This window comes from Oryctolagus cuniculus, chromosome 9 (genome assembly GCF_964237555.1).
Source record: "Oryctolagus cuniculus chromosome 9, mOryCun1.1, whole genome shotgun sequence".
NCBI lineage: Eukaryota > Metazoa > Chordata > Mammalia > Lagomorpha > Leporidae > Oryctolagus > Oryctolagus cuniculus.
In genome coordinates this window covers 86228602-86244618 of record NC_091440.1, presented here as the reverse complement: position 1 = coordinate 86244618, position 16017 = coordinate 86228602, and the positions used below count along the sequence as shown (strand labels likewise).

Genomic DNA, 16017 nt, shown 5'->3' with positions numbered 1-16017 from the left:
TTCTGTTGAAATTCCCATTGTTCCTATTGTGTTTCTAATACTCTCTTCTGCTTCCTATTTCTTATCTTTTTGTTCTGATTTGTTAACTTTTGTGTAAAGTTAAAAGTTTTTTCTAATCTTCCCTTGAATTTTCAGATTTCTGCTCACATTTTCAATTTTCATGATCTGTTAAATTCTCTGGATGTTTGTTTTGTACTGTCTAATTCTTGTTTCTCAGAAGCTGTCAATGATAGGTTTTCTGGTGGTTTTGTTTTGCGGATGCAGGGAGATATTAAGCTTTACTCTCTTCCACACAGTATCTCATAGGAAACAAGAGTTTACTTGGCCTTGTTTTATCCTATTCTCTCTTCAAAAGATTTCTGATCCTTGGCCATCTACTCGTGCTAAAAATAAGGCGCTAAAAAGCTAATGAGAAGTTCTGTGTAGGGACAGAGTTTGCAGAACGTTGAGCTTTTCTGCGTGATGTGATTATGTGTGAGTTTTGTTTGGTTTTTGGCAGACTCCCTAATGTCTGCATTTGTCTGGATCTGGTCAGCATCGCTGAGGAAGCCCAGTAGCCAAGGGCTGGGAGTCCAGCAGGGGAGGTCCTTGCTGAATGGGATCTCCCCCTCCCCTGCTACTCCTCAGTTCCTCAGCTCCTACTTTGCCTGCCACCTTGAGGCTGGGGCTTCCGTGTTTCACTCTTGGTCGAAAGACCTTCAGATTTCTGCCAGGCAGAAGTGGAGGTGGAGTGTTGAGATTGTCCTTTTGTTGTGTGTGAAATCCTTCCTCAGTTCTGCTGTTTGCAGCCTTAGGCCAAACCTGTACCTCAGGACTATCTGAAGCACTGTGTTCCTGAGCCTCACCAATATGACTTAATTTTTGTGGGTCCCCCTTTCTAGCGCTTCCTACAACAATAGAGTTTACTTATGTTAGGTCTGCTAAGTGTGACCACTCACCTTTTTGCTTACTGCCTTCCAGATTTTCATAACTTGTCCAGTACTGTTGGCTTTTGATCTATTTGTTCTTGGATTTGCATCCTTTTTAAGGTACTTGCTTTAGAGAACAAAGATAACCTGCCATTTAGTTGAAGTCCCTCAGTGGCCTTTGCAGTGCATTCATGTTAAACCCTGTGCTGGGCACCCCCCAGGTTCCTGGACTGAAGACCCAGGTTTTTGACATGACGGGGGCTATGTAGTCTGGTCCCTGCCTCTAACTTCTCATCCTTGCTTCAAATCTGCCTTTTTTACATTTTTTTCTCCTCCCTTCCTCTTGCCTTCTCTTTGTTTTCTCTCTGTCCTCCTGTCTTGTCCCTACCCACTCGTCATCCTTCCCCTTGAATTTTCTTCTTTCCTTCTCTCTTCTCGCTGAGCCCCATCCAGACACACTGACCTTCCATCATGTTCTTGGGTCTAAGATGCATCCACGGGAAGCTTTTCCTCTGGAAAACCTTCCTTGTCTTCCCAGATGAACTCATGGTTTGTTCTGTGTCATTACCCTTTCTTTAATGCCAATATGTAAATTTGCATTACAGGTTTCCTTTGAATATTTAAATAACATCTATTTCCTTCCTAGACAGTAAGTTCCTGAGGTCACTGGAAACTAACTGTGGTCATCTCATTCTCCAGTTTGCTTTCAGATGGAATGGAAGGAAACCACACCTTTTTCTTCATTGGACGTTTTTCTGTTTTCTGTTTACTGGTGAAGTGGAAGACATCTCTCTCTCTGTCTCGTCTGGAGAGTAGAGAAAAGAGTGTTCTCTTAACTTCTAAGATACCTTAGGAGATTTTTTTATCCCCCCATTCTGTCTTACGATAGGGACTGCAGTAAGGACATATATAAAACAGGATTGCACAAGGGATGATTTCCTTGGGAATTAAGAGTTGGAATATGAAATTGATGTACCTTCATGTTTAGTGAGAGTGTTTTGTAAAAAACTACACAAACCTCTTAATTTCTTACTTAAATTGGGGAAAAAATTAAACTTGTTTTGAGTCCAGAAAACAAACACGTGGTCATGCAGTGTACAAACTGAGTTACTGAGGTAAAATATTGACTTCCTTAGGTTTCAGAAGGATCCTACCTGGTCAGAGACTGGAGACCGTTACCTGTTGAAACTCTTTAGGGATCATCTTTTTCATCAGGTGACAGAAGCGGGTGCTCCCTGGATTGACCTCAGTCACATCATTTCTTGTCTTAACAAGGTAACTTGTACGTGGACTTTAAAAGAAAAACAAAATTTATTGGAGCTAGTGTTGTGGCATAGCAGATTAAGCTGCTGCCTGCAACTCCAGCATCCCATATGAGTGCCAGTTCAAGTTCCAGCTTCTCCACTTCCTGTCCAGCTCCCTGTTAATGCACCTGGGAAAGCAGTGAAAGATGGCACAGGTGCTTGGGCCCCTTCCACCCAAGTGGGAGACCTGGATAAAGTTCCAGGCTCCTGGCATTGGCTTGGCCCAACCTCAACAGTTGCCATCATTTCAGGAAGAAACCAGAGGGTGGAAAAATCTTCTGTATCTTTCCCTCTCTCTAACTCTGCCTTCCAAATAATTAAATCTCTTTTTAAAAAAACATTTATTTTATTTGAAAAGCAGAAAAGAGAAGGAGGTAGAATGTTTCCATTGGCTGGTTCACTCCCCAGATGACAACAGCAGATCTGGGCCAGACTGGAGCCAGGAGTTTTATCCTGGTCTCCCACATGGTTGGCAGTGGCCCATGTGCTTGGGCCGCCTTCCACTACTTTGTCAGGCACGTTAGCAGGATGCTGGATGAGAAGTGGAGTAGGGAGGACTGTAACCAGCACTCTCAGTACCAGATGCTGACATTGCAAGTGGCAACTTAACTTTGCTGTGCCACAATGCCATCCCCTGTCTCTGGATTTCTAGATTATAATGCTATTTACAATTTGTAGAGTTGCATCTTTTACAAATACTCTGAGACTTAAAAAATTGGGATGTACTCTTATGATGGTCTGTTTTATTAACATTTTTCTAGGATAGAAGAGTTTTTAACACTGAATAATTTCAGAATTTTTTATTGTGATTAAGTGTCACAAAACAACTGCTTTTCTCCCTTTCTCTGTTGTATTTTACTTACACATTATTTTTTATATCAATGAAACATTTGAGTCAGAAAAAAAATTATTTTAGGTTAAATATTTTTTTAAAAATAGTTCTATGTCATTTATTGTATTGAGTGTTGTCAATTCATTTGTTTATAATAATAATAATAAAATGAAAGCACAATATTGTTAATATCATTAGTCCTTGCTATTATAAATGGTGAACTGAGTGATCTGATAGAGATACAGCAGATTTATTGGAATGATGAACTCTGTGTTTTTCAAAGCACTGAGAACAGATAGAATTTACAGAGGAAAGAAGGAATCCAATTTCCTTGAAAATTACACAGAATAACAGAATTTAAAACTAGTCTGCAGAAGTAAATCCTAGTCTTTGGCTAGGTTTATGTTTAAACCAGGGAAGGCAAACTGACCGGTGGCCAGATCCATTCTGCAGCCTGTTTTTGTATAGCCTGCAAGTAAAAGGATAGTGGGGAAAAGAAGCAGAATATATGTGACAGAGACTGTGTGGCTGAAACCTAAAACATTCACCTTTATAGAGAGCGTTGCTGACCCTTGGTCTAGACTGTCCGTAGGTGATGAGTACTACAGGGAAGAATACCTACATAACCTGGATTAAGACAACACAAAATTTTTGTGTATACCATTGAACTATTTCAGTATGATTTATATTTTCATTTTCCCTTAATTTCTCTTAAGGATAAAACATTTTCTTGAGGAACAGCCAGTGGAGAATAAATTAACAGATTTTGGAACATAGTATCCATAGCATGGAGAATTCAATGTTTAAAACCAGGTAGAACGGGGTGGGCATTGTGGCACAGTGGTCAGGCCACATCTTGCGATGCCCTCCTTCCATATCAGAGTGGCTGGATTCAACTCCCACCTCTGCTTCTGATCCAGCATTCCTGCTAATGTACCCTGGGAAGCAGCAGGTACTTGAGTCCCCGCCCTGGCTGTTCTGGGTGTTAGGGAAATGAACCAGTGAATAAAAGATCTGTCTCTCCACCTGTCCCCCCCACCATTTGTCTGTCTTTAAAATAAATAAATAAAAATTTTAAAGAGGGGCCAGCTCTGTGGCATAGTGGGATAAGCTTCCACCTGTGGCACCGGCATCCCACATGGGCACCAGTTCATGTCCTGGCTGCTCCTCTCCCAATCCAGCTCTCTGATAATGGCCTGGGAAAGCAGTGGAAGATGGCCCAAGCGCTCGGCTCCCTGCACCCACATGGGAGGCCCAAAAGAACCTTCTGGCAACAGATCAGCTCTGCTCCAGCTGTTGCAGCTATTTGGGGAGTGAACCAACAGATGGAAGACCTTTCTCTCTGTCCCTCTCTCTGTAACTCTTATCTTCCAGATAAATAAACTTAAAAAAAGCTTAAAAAAGAACAGATAGAACTGCTATATAAACACTGACAACTAGAGCCTATGTAATAAGGCACAGATATCTTAACCCAAGATTATTTAATGAATATTAGGACAACTGAAAATTTACAGGAAATTCTATTACATATCCTATGGTAACCTAGTAGCAAATAAAATTTATCCCAAGTTTGAAGTGTGACAATTTTCTTAGTTTGTAAAAAGTATGATAAATTAAAAGGAAGGGAGATCATGTTAATTCTATAAAATTTAAGATTTCATAATAAGCTTATTTTGATGGAAATGATGAGAGAAATTAACCAACAAAATGATTTGAAAATTTGAGCCTTAAGTTTGTTTTAGATTTATTTCATTTATTTGCAAGGCAGTTAAAGAGAGGTCTTTCATCTGCAGGTTAACCCCTTTCCCCCAAAGGCTACAACAGCCAAGGCTGCGCTAGGCTGAAACCAGGAGCTTATTCAGATCTCCTGCATGAGTTCAGGGACTCAAGCACTTGGGTTGTCTTCTGCTGCTTTCCCAGGCACATCAGCAGGGAGCTGGATCAGAAGTGGAGTAGCCAGGACTTGAACCGGTACCCATATGGGATTCTGGTGTTGCAGGTGGTGGTTTAACCTGCTACACCACAGCAGTGGCCCCAAGCCTTAAGTTTTTTTTTTTTTTTCTTTTTTTTTTAACTTTTATTTAATGAATATAAATTTCCAAAGTACAGAATATGGATTACAATGGCTTCCCCCCCCCCCATAACGTCCCTCCCACCCGCAACCCTCCCCTTTCGCACTCCCTCTCCCCTTCCATTCACATCAAGATTCATTTTCGATTCTCTTTATATACAGAAGATCAGTTTAGCATACATTAAGTAAAGATTTCAACAGTTTGCTCCCACACAGAAACATAAAGTGAAAAATACTGTTTGAGTACTAGTTATAGCATTAAATCTCAATGTACAGCACACTAAGGACAAAGATCCTACATGAGGAGTAAGTGCACAGTGACATGGAGAAGAATTTCTAACAAATGAAATTGGTCACTTCTAGAAGTAAAATAGATTTTCGGTTATAGACAGGTGTAGTCCCAGGCTGCGTGCTCACTTGGTGAAGTGTAATGAGGGGATAACAAGGATCTCAGAGGGGGTAACAAGCGATAGGTAACCTTTATAACACCTCCTTCAAACAGGAGACTCTGCAGTGTTACACAAGAGCGCGCAGCACAAATCGTGATTTTTTTTTTTTATTTAGTTAAAGATTTATTTATTTTTTTTTTAATCTTTTATTTAATGAATATAAATTTCCAAAGTACGACTCATGGGTTACAATGGCTTCCCCCCCCATACCGTCCCTCCCACCCACAACCCTCCCCTTTCCCACTCCCTCTCCCCTTCCATTCACATCAAGATTCATTTTCGATTATCTTAATATACAGAAGATCAGCTTAGTATACCTTAAGTAAGGATTTCAACAGTTTGCTCCCACACAGAAACATAAAGTGAAAAATAATAGATGATTTTTTTTTAAATGATGATGAAATCAGATCATACCTATTGTCATGTTTAATCCCAGTGAGAGTCAAGTTGGGAATTGATAATTTCTTTTTTTTTTTTTTTTTTTTTTTTTACAGAAGATCAGTTTAGTGTACATTAAGTAAAGATTTCAGTCGTTTGCACCCCCATAGAAACACAAAGTGAAATATACTGTTTGAGTACTCGTTATAGCATTAAGCCTCAGTGTACAGCACGTTAAGGACAGAGATCCTACATGAGGAGTAAGTGCACAGTGACTCCTGTTGTTGACTTTACCAATTGACACTCCTGTTTATGGCATCAGTAATCTCCCTATGCACCAGTTATGAGTTTCCAAGGCTATGGAAGCCCCTTGAGTTCTCCGACTCTTATCTTGTTTAGACACGGTCATAGTCAAAGTGGAGGTTCTCTCCTCCCTTCAGAGAAAGGCACCTCCCTCTTTGAAGACCTGTTCTTTCCACTGGGATCTCACTCACAGAGATCTTTTTGCCAGAGTGTCTTGCCAAGCCTTAAGTTTTAAACATACTTAAATGAATCAGTGGGCCAGCATTGTGGTTCATTGCTTCAATCCACCACTTGAAAAGCTGGCATCCCATATTGGAGTGCTGGTTCCAGTCCTGGCTGTTCTGCTTCCAGTCCAGCAACAGAGCTGATCTGTTGCCTCAGAAAGCACTGGAAGATGGCTCAGGTATACAAGGGTGCCTGCCACTCATATGGGAGACCAATATGGAATTCTGGGCTTCTGGGGAGTGAACCAGTGGGTGGAAGATCTCTTTGTCTTTCTGCCTCTCCTTTTCTGTCATTCTGGTTTTCAGATGAATAAAACAAATTTTTAAAAAGTGAGTCAAATTTTTAAAATACATTATTGAAAACTAACACAATGTGAAAACCAAGTTATTTAGGTGGACTAAGGATTAGTATGAATGCTGTATAAAGATTTCATTAAACTATTACTACCAAATCTCAACTGATGAGTAGGTAAAGATCACTGATTGGCACTCATACAATCAAAAATAAAGTAAATATATTAAAAAAGTTTAATTATATAATCAGTTGCAAGGCACTTGTTCCATATGAGTTTGTTGATAAATTGTTACAACTCATAAATCAATATTGCTTTATCATTATCCTTTGGAAAATAGTTAGCTATATGTATCAAATTACAAAGTCACTCATACTTTACACTTTGCTTATACTTTTAAATATTTCACCTAGGAGATTTCTGTCCTTTCTTTTTCTTTTTTTTTTTTCACCTAAGGAAAAAAAAATCTAAAACTTCCACAGAATAAGAAAATCAGATTTTCATTGCAGAATAATCATTTTACTAAAAAATTGGAACCCAGGCCAGTGCTGTGGCTTACTAGGGTAATCCTCCGCCTGCGGCGCCGGCACACCGGGTTCTAGTCCCGATTGGGGCACCAGATTCTGTCCTGGTTGCTCCTCTTCCAGTCCAGCTCTCTGCTGTGGCCCAGGAGTGCAGTGGAGGATGGCCCAAGTGCTTGGGCCCTTCACCCACATGGGAGACCAGGAGAAGCACCTGGCTCCTGGCTTCGGATCAGCGCAGCACACTGGCCTCAACATGTCGGCCGTAGCGGCCATTTTGGGGGGTGAACCAACGGAAAGAAGACCTTTCTCTCTGTCTCTCTCTCTCACTGTCTAACTCTGCCTGTCCAAAAAAAAAAGGGGGGGGGGGCGCTGATGGGGGCCAGGGAGCCAGAGTGAGTTCCTGAGAGGAGGCAGCTCCTTGTTGATTGTGCCCAGGGCACTGATGAGACTTCTCCAGAGCCACAGGATACCTGGTAGAGCTGCACTGAAATCTGAGCTTGTAACTGCAGAGATGATCTTCGTTCAGAAGATGGAAATCAGGAACACGATGTGGAACTCTGTTACCGTGGTTTACATTCAGCATCCTACTTAATGATCTGAAAGAACGTATGAACTCTGTTCATCTCATCAACCTAACAGGAAATTGAGGGCTAGAGAAATGAGATGGCTAATGTGAGCTGGACCTTGGCCTTGGGACCAGAACTGCATGAGTCGAGACTTCTGTTCTTTTTGCTTCACCATGTTGTGCCTCTGAGAGGAAGCAGAATCTTAAGATGAAATTAGAGAAAATGTCTTTATAACCACATGAACAAGGTTTTTTTTTAAAAAGGTGATGAATGAGGCTAGGACATTTGGTTACTCAGAATGGAGGAGATAAATGCAATGTCCATAGCCTTCATGTTTAGCTTTCTGACGCCTGGAAAAGGAACCTTGAGGTCAGGTGGGGCAGCCTCACTCTCATTAGGTGGTTGGGGTTCAGGCAGGGCTAGAGAAAGAGTGGGTGCTTAAATGATGGCAGCTCAGGAAAAGTGGAATCCACTCCTCTTTTTTTTTTTTTTAAGATTTATTTTATTTATTTGAAAGATAGTTACATAGAGAGAGGTCTTCGATCCGATGGTTTACTCCCTAGAAGCCGGAGCTGCGCCAGGAGCCAGGAGCTTCTTCCAGGTCTCCCACGTGGGTGCGGGGGCCCAAGGACTCAGGCCATCTTCTACTGCTTTCCCAGGCCATAGCAGAGAGCTGGGTTGGAAGAGGAGCAGCCGGGACTAGAACCAGCACCCATATGGGATGTTGGCGCTTCAGGCCAGGGTGTCATCCCGCTGTGCCACAGCGCCGGCCCTGAATCCACTCATCTCTATGTGAACCAAGTATCAGGAGGGGCTGAAGATCTTTTTAAGACACTGTGTCACTTCTAAGGAGAACATTTTCTGGTCTGGATAGTGTACAGATAATAGAGGGTTGATGACACTGAGAGAGGTCAATGGCTCTCTTTATCTGTGTCAGCCAAATTTGGTAATATTTCAGAAACTTGGCAGTAAAATTCTATATGATATAAAAAAAAAAAGATCTTTGTTCAGAAAGAGTGTAAGAGAGAAAGAAGAGAGACATATCTTCCATTCATTGCTTCACTCCCCAGATGACCACAGTGGTCAGTGCTGGTCCAGGTAGAAGCCAGGAGCTTCACCTTGGTCTCATAAGTGGGTAGTGCGGGCCCAAACAATTGGACCTATTTCTGCTGCTTTTTCCAGGCCATTAGTAGGGAACTGAATCGGAAGTGGACCAGCCGGGACACAAACTAGTGTCCATGTGGGGTGCCAGCTTTGCAGGAGATAGCTTTACCCACTACACCACACCACCAGCCCCAGTGTTAGGGTTTTTGCTAATTATCTTGTGGGAAAAGATGCCTAAAGTCAAAACAAGCCAGAAAGCTCCTCCAGATGGCTGGGAGTTGATCGAGTCAGCACTGGATGAATTAGATCAAAAGATGAGAGAAGAGGGCCTGCCTTGTGTTGCAGCAGGTCTAGCCTCTGCATGCATTGCTGGCATCCAATATGGGCATTGGTTCAGGTCCCTGCTGCTCCACTTCTGACCCTGCTGATGCACTTGGGAAAGCAGCAGCAGAAGACCCAAGCGCTTGGGCCCCTGCTACCCACATGGGAGACCCAGATAGAGTTCTAAGCTTTGGCCTGGCCCAGAACCAACTGTTGCTGTCATGTGGGGAGTGAACCAGCAGATGGAAGATCCTCTCTGCCCTCCCTGCCTCCCCAACCTGATAACTACCTTTCAAGTAAAACAAGAATTAAAAAAAAAAAAAAAAAAGAAAAAGAAAAAAAAAAGCTGAAATGGAACCTCTGAAATAGGAAGGTAGAATCAGAATCTCTGTGGCATGCTTCAGTATCCACCCCCAGAAAACCTGCTACATCTTTGACCTCTTTCACAATCAGAAAGCCATAAAACAGACAACTATATGAATACTGTAGTAAAGGCTAGGTGGACAAATTCCTGATGGCAAGGTGGAAGAAGCAAGGCTGTGAGAACTCATGTTGCCTGTGGTGCGTTCAGACATAGGACACCAATTTGGGGACAGACTGCACTTGCTGGGTTCCAAAAAGCAAGCTGGGGCCCAGGAGGCCGTGTCATTGAGTGCACACACTGTGGCTCCCACCGCTCTTGTGGCTGAGGCTTCCAGACTGTCTCCTCACTACCTTGGACGGGCGCTTGGAGCTCTGCCTCTCACGCCACCCACTTTGCTGGGAGCAGCTCTCACTCCAGAGCAGTGCCCCTGGTCCGAGGTGGAGCAAGGCCTCTGCAGGGGAAGGCCTTGGTGTTTATCAGCTGTGATATATAAAAATAAAACCTTTAAACCTTAAACGGGGCCGGGGGGGGGGGGAATACTGGAGGAATAAGTACAGAATATCAAATGGAATGCAGTAATATAAACAATACATTCATAAGGTAGAATTATAAAGTGTTTAAAAACATATGATTTGGAAATTGTGTGCATACTGACTAGTGGTATAAGTATTATGGATACTTTAAAGGATAATAAGACATAACATATCATTTATCATTGTTGGAAATGTCCTAAAATAGATTCTGTTCCATGTTGTAAGCACTTGCTATTTTGTGTGTCTGTCTGTTTCAGCTGGATGCTGGTGTGCCAGAAAAAATCAGCCTGATTTCCAGAGACGAGAAGAGTGTACTCGTGGTGACATACAGTGACTTGAAGCGCTGCTTCGAAAATACTTTTCAAGAACTGATTGCAGCTGCGAATGGTCAGTTGTAGTATTTGCTAAAAAAGCACGCAGGACATGGCCGAGGAATCTAATAGCGAATTGCACTACAGCTGAACAGTTTTCATCATCTCATTTCACATTTGGGAAACAAACAGGAGATGAGCAAAGCTGCTTGCACTTCAGTCAGGTACACTGTTACTTGAAAGGAAGAATGTTTCATTTATCCAAGAGCTCTGGCTGCCGTTGGAGGCTATATCTGTGAAGAATTTATTTTAAATTCAGGAGCACCATCAGGTGAATGATGTTCCTACTTTTGGTTTTTCCACTTGTATATGCACTAATTTTAATTTTTTAAAGACTTTTTTCTGATCTTTGAACTTTTGCCACATTGTATACTTATTAAGGGAAACTATTTGCAAGGACATTTGGGGAAGCAATGCTGGGCAGCCTTTTTTGCCATTGAGGGTTGCTGAGTTTGCTCTTTTGGGGATAGGTTGCCATGAATAACATAATGGACCAGGTAAATAATTGCATAGAAGTGCAGGATAGTGCATAACTCTTGTAAGAGTATTGTATGCAAGCTCTAAATGCCACCCACTGTTAGTTCAAATTGAGATTTTTTTTTTTAAGAACACTCAGAGAAATATCAGTGAATGGTTGGATATGAATTCCTGTTAGTTGATTTCAGTTTTCTTCTGAATAAGGACTAAATAAAGAGTACCTGAAGGAGCATGGATAGCTCTTTGCTGCAGATGCAACCAGAGCCTTTTTTAAAAAAAGGTGTTTGCCTGCTTACACTTATGCAATTTTTTAAATAGAAATTAAGAAATTGTGTTAAAGACCTAAAGTTCAGGAGCATTAATACTTTAGGTTATTTCCAGTCTGCCTTTTTTTTTTTTTTTTTTTTTTTTTTTGTATAAAGTTCTATTCTTTGAACTACAGCTTTATTATGGTACTTTACACTGGATACAGACTCAGAGACACTGTTTGGAAGATGAACTAACACAGCAGTGGTCTGGCATCAAGAGCTTTCTGATGTTGTACAGCCTGACTCTGGAGGGATAACGATCTGCTGTGCCTTTGCAGTCACTGCTTAGCCCAAAGTAATAGTACTTTTGATAAAACTCACTCAGTGGGATATTCCTGAATAAGTCCATCTCAAAAGTTTGGAATTTTCCTCCTCTTAACTTTCTTAATATTTGGACATGCAACTGTCACCAAACTTGGGTATTCGTGGAATTTTTAGTTAATGAAATACCTATACTTTGATACTGAAGACTGCCAAATATATAGGAATTTTCTTTCTTAAAAAAAAAAACAAAATGAAGACTGTATCTCCTTTCCCAGCACTGAATGTTTCACTAGCACTGGGTGCTCACCGTGCAACTATGAAGAACATGTGGAAACTCAGAAGGTTAGGACAGACTCCCAAGCACTTGCAACTGATGTTACTGTCTTCAATTTTAATAATTACACATATTTGTATGTTTCAGAGAAGTTTTTAATATTTCTCTGTCCACTTTTTATAAGCTTTAACATGATTTTCTCTGCCTTGAGATTTGCATCAAGAAAAAGCACCTCTCTTCACCTGAAAGCTTTGAAGACCAGAGATACGCTTTACACATGATAACAAATGAGGCCACATTCGGTAGCATCAGTTGTTGAGTTAAAAAGAAAATCAATTATTGCATTTGATCTGGATGGATTTTTAAAGAACATAATGTTCAACATTGAAAGGATAATTAACATTTGCCACCATAATGTTCTTTTTTATGTAAAAGGAACAAGAACTTGGAGACATTAACATGCAAAAGTCTTTTATCATTAGCTCATGTATTTGAGAAGAGCAGCTGTCTTTTTATATGTTTTTTGACAAATCATATTGTAATTCTTTTGTACAAAAAAGAACTACTTGTATTCTAGAAGAAATATGAAATGCTTAATTTATAAGCGGGCTGGAGATTTTTTTCCAATATTGTTTTCTTTGAAAATGAAAGGGGATCATCTATTTTAGTTTTAGGGTCTGGGAACTTTTTGAAATTTAATTTGTGGACCAATGTTTTGTGAAAGCTAAAGAAGGGCAGGGGTAAAACAGGGCTTGAACTTTCCATTCTGTGTAGACCAGCACACTCCCCTCTGCAAAGGCAGGGTCACATCACAAACCCAAGAATGTTTGCGTCGTCAATGCTAGTTGGCTTCAGCCCCTATGACCTCAGGACTCGGTTTGACTATAAAAGGTAGACAGCTGATATGTTTTCATGAGTAAATACTGTCAGCCAGAAAACAGTGGGTGTCAGGTAATGCATTTTTTTCTTTTAGCTTTGTTTTATATTTATTTTTCAGTTAGTTTTTATTGGGGATGGTTTTCAAAAGAACTCTCAGTTCTGCTTAGGTGTTTTTGGGGGAGTCCTCTTTTCTTCCATAGTGTAATTCCATTTAAGAGGTTGTCTAAAAGTTAGTCTTTTTAACTCATTGGAAGATTTTAATACCCGAGAGCAGTCAAATTAAGAATATAAACTTCCCATACTTCCCTGTTACAACAGGTACAAAGCACAGAAGAGACAACCTTGAAATCATGCAATGTTGGTCATTTCAATTTTTTGTACCTATTTTAAATTCTGTTAGCATATTTACTTCATTGTAAATATTTTCGAGGGTACCTTTGTAGTTCACATTTGACTTTGGTTCTGTGATTTGGATGTCAACAGCTTCCCTGAAAAGCACCAGTATGTTAAGTTCTCATGTCATGATCCCAGTATGTGTTACTCATCTTTAATCCTGTTTTCAGTCTCTATGTGTACAGCAGTATTTTTAATAAAGAATTACAGAGATAAGTTTGTCCTTTTTTTTTTGGCTCCAATTCATGTAACAAGATGATGCTTACCTTATGATTCGGTTTGAAAAGATTGTTTTGTATATATTTTGGAGGAATTTTCATCTTTGGATGAGGTGGTAGCAGATTTATTCATTATCAGACATTTCTTAAATGCCTGCCTACAGTATCTTTGTTCTCAGCCCTCAGACTACAGATGTGTGGACCGGCATTTATAAAGTGTAGTTACCCGCACATTTGAATATCATCATGGCTTAGAGTAATTGAGAGAAGAAATAGGAACTAGTAGGTAGCTGAGCTTTGATTCAGCATTTAATTTGCCATAGAGGTGAGGGATGTCCCACCTCACCTGCAGGTTTCCAGAAACTCGCAGGCTAGAAGGGTAGATATAGAAAATATGACAAAATAGAAATGTTTTATTTGAACCTGAGTAGTGCATGCTTATTTTTGCTTCTGCACATTTGAAATAAAATGGTAACAACCACAGCATAGAGACAGGAATGGACATGAGACACAGGTGAAGAGTAAGCAGAAAGGAAGGAGGGATTGTCTGAGCAGCAGGACGGGGAAGTCCTCCTGGAAGGACGCACTGGAGGGGAGAGCACAGGAGAGCAGGGGGCTCTTGTGTAGGACACCCAGAGGGGTCTTCAGATTCGGATGGAGATGGAAGTGATCACTACAGGTTTGGAAGACAAAAAGGAGATTGTGAGGCCTTGGATGAGGTTACTTGGAGATCTTTTAGCTTGAAATGTCTTGGAGGGGTTGGGGGCAGGCATTTGGTAGAGTACTTAAGATGCCATTTGGGAGGCTGGCACTGTGGTGCAGTAGGCAAAGCCTCTGCCTGTGACACCAGCATCCCATATGGATGCTGGTTCACATCTCAGCTGTTCCACTTCCAATCCAGCACTCTGCTGTGGCCTGGGAAAGCAGCAGACGACGGCCCAAGTCCTTGGTCCCCTGTACCCAAGTGGGAGACCCGGCAGAAGCTCCTGGCTCCTGGCTTCAGATTGGCTCAGCTCTGGCAGTTGCAGCCATTTGGGGAGTGAACCAACAGATGGAAGACCTTTGTCTCTCCTTCTCTTTGTAACTCTGCCTCTCAAAGAAATGAAATTTATTAAAAGAAAAAGATGCCATTTAGGATGCCTGCTTCCCATATCAGTGCCTGGGTTTGAGTGCTGGTTCTGCTTCCAGTTCTGCCATCCTGCTAATGCTCACCCTAGGAGACCGCAGGTGTGATGGCTCAAGTAGTTGTCTCACTGCCATCCACGTGGAAGAAACTTCCGGCTTTGATGTGGCCTGGCCTTGACTGCCGTGGGCATTGGGAGCACTTGCACGCATGTGCTCACTTGCTCTCTGCCTTTCGATAAATAAAATTTGTAAAACAAAGAATTTCTTAGGGGAAAACATGAAAAATATAAAGCTAAGCCAGTATTATATTTGGTGTGCTCTGGCACGTGGAACTGTGGTTTGAATGGTCCAAGTGAGATTTTTGCTCCGCATTGATGAAGTACACAGGAGCACCCTGTGTTTAAGCTACAGGCAGAGGGAGAGGAAAGAGGGTTTAGAGACCCATGGCTTTTACAGTGTGTTTAGAATGTATGCCATGTGGTTCAGAAACCCACTGGCTAGAACAAGACCGCCTGAAATGGAATACGAACTACACGTGGAGCTCTGGATTCTTGGCTAACCCACTCACGACCTCAGTGCCACAGCTGAGTGAATTGGGATTCACTCAGTATTTACTGAATGCGTATTTTGTGCCAGCTGTTGTTCCAGGAACCAAGGGAAAAATTATGACCCCAGCAGACAATTTTCTGCTGTCCAGAGTTTTCCTTATAGCAGAGACACGACAGTGCAGTTGATCCCCCGTATCCATGGATTCAAACAACTGTGGGTCGTAAATGAATGCATCTGTACTGAACATGTCAGATTTTTTTCTGGTCACTATTCCCTGGGGTAGCGAGCAGTTTTTCTGCCAAGGGCCATCTGGATACTTAAAACATCATTCACAAACCATACAAATTAGCAACTTAAAAATTAGCCTGCTGGGGCCAATGCTATGGCATAGCAGGTAAAGCTGCCATCTGATATGGGCACCGACTGGTTTGAGTCCTGGCTGCTCCGCTTCCCATCCAGCTCCCTGCTAATGCACCTGGGAAAGGCAGTGGAAGATGGCCCAAGTGCTTGGGTCTGCCACCCATGGAGAACTGGAGGCAGGTCCTGGCTTCAGATAGACCCAGCTCCGGCCGGTGCAGCCATTTGGGGAGTGAACCAGTGGATGGAAGATAGCTCTCTTGTCTCCCCCTACCCCCCAACTCTACCTTTCAAATAAAAGAATAGCTTGCTGTATTTACTCTGCAGTTGCCTTGGCAGGGCCAGAACAAATGATTTTGTAGACCTCATACAGCCCACTGGCCAGATGTCCCCCACCCCTGCAAAAATCCAGCGTAGTGATTACTTACATAACATTTACATTGCTAGGTAGTAGAAGTAATCTAGAGATGATTTAAAGTACGTGAGGCTGGGGCCGGCCCTGTGGCGTAGCAAGTAAAGATGCCAGCTACAGTGCTAGCATCCCATACTGGCACCAGTTCTAGTCCTGGCTGCTCCACTTCCGATCCAGCTCTCTGTTCTGGCCTGGGAAAGCAGTGGAAGGTGGCCC

At 41.9% G+C, this 16017-nt stretch overlaps 1 protein-coding gene across 4 annotated transcripts in view; it reads left to right on the top strand.

Moving 5' to 3' along the window:
* PAN3 (poly(A) specific ribonuclease subunit PAN3) overlaps positions 1-13356 on the top strand; it is a 153698-nt gene extending 140342 nt beyond the window's left edge. For all 4 annotated transcript variants that reach the window (XM_051834118.2, XM_008275215.4, XM_051834122.2 and 1 more), the window contains 2 exons: positions 2045-2183; positions 10432-13356. In XM_051834118.2, coding sequence (XP_051690078.1) covers positions 2045-2183; positions 10432-10572 — 280 coding nt within the window. In that variant the 3' untranslated portion in view covers positions 10573-13356. The remainder of the gene's footprint in view (positions 1-2044; positions 2184-10431) is intronic.
* Positions 13357-16017: the final 2661 nt, after the last annotated feature.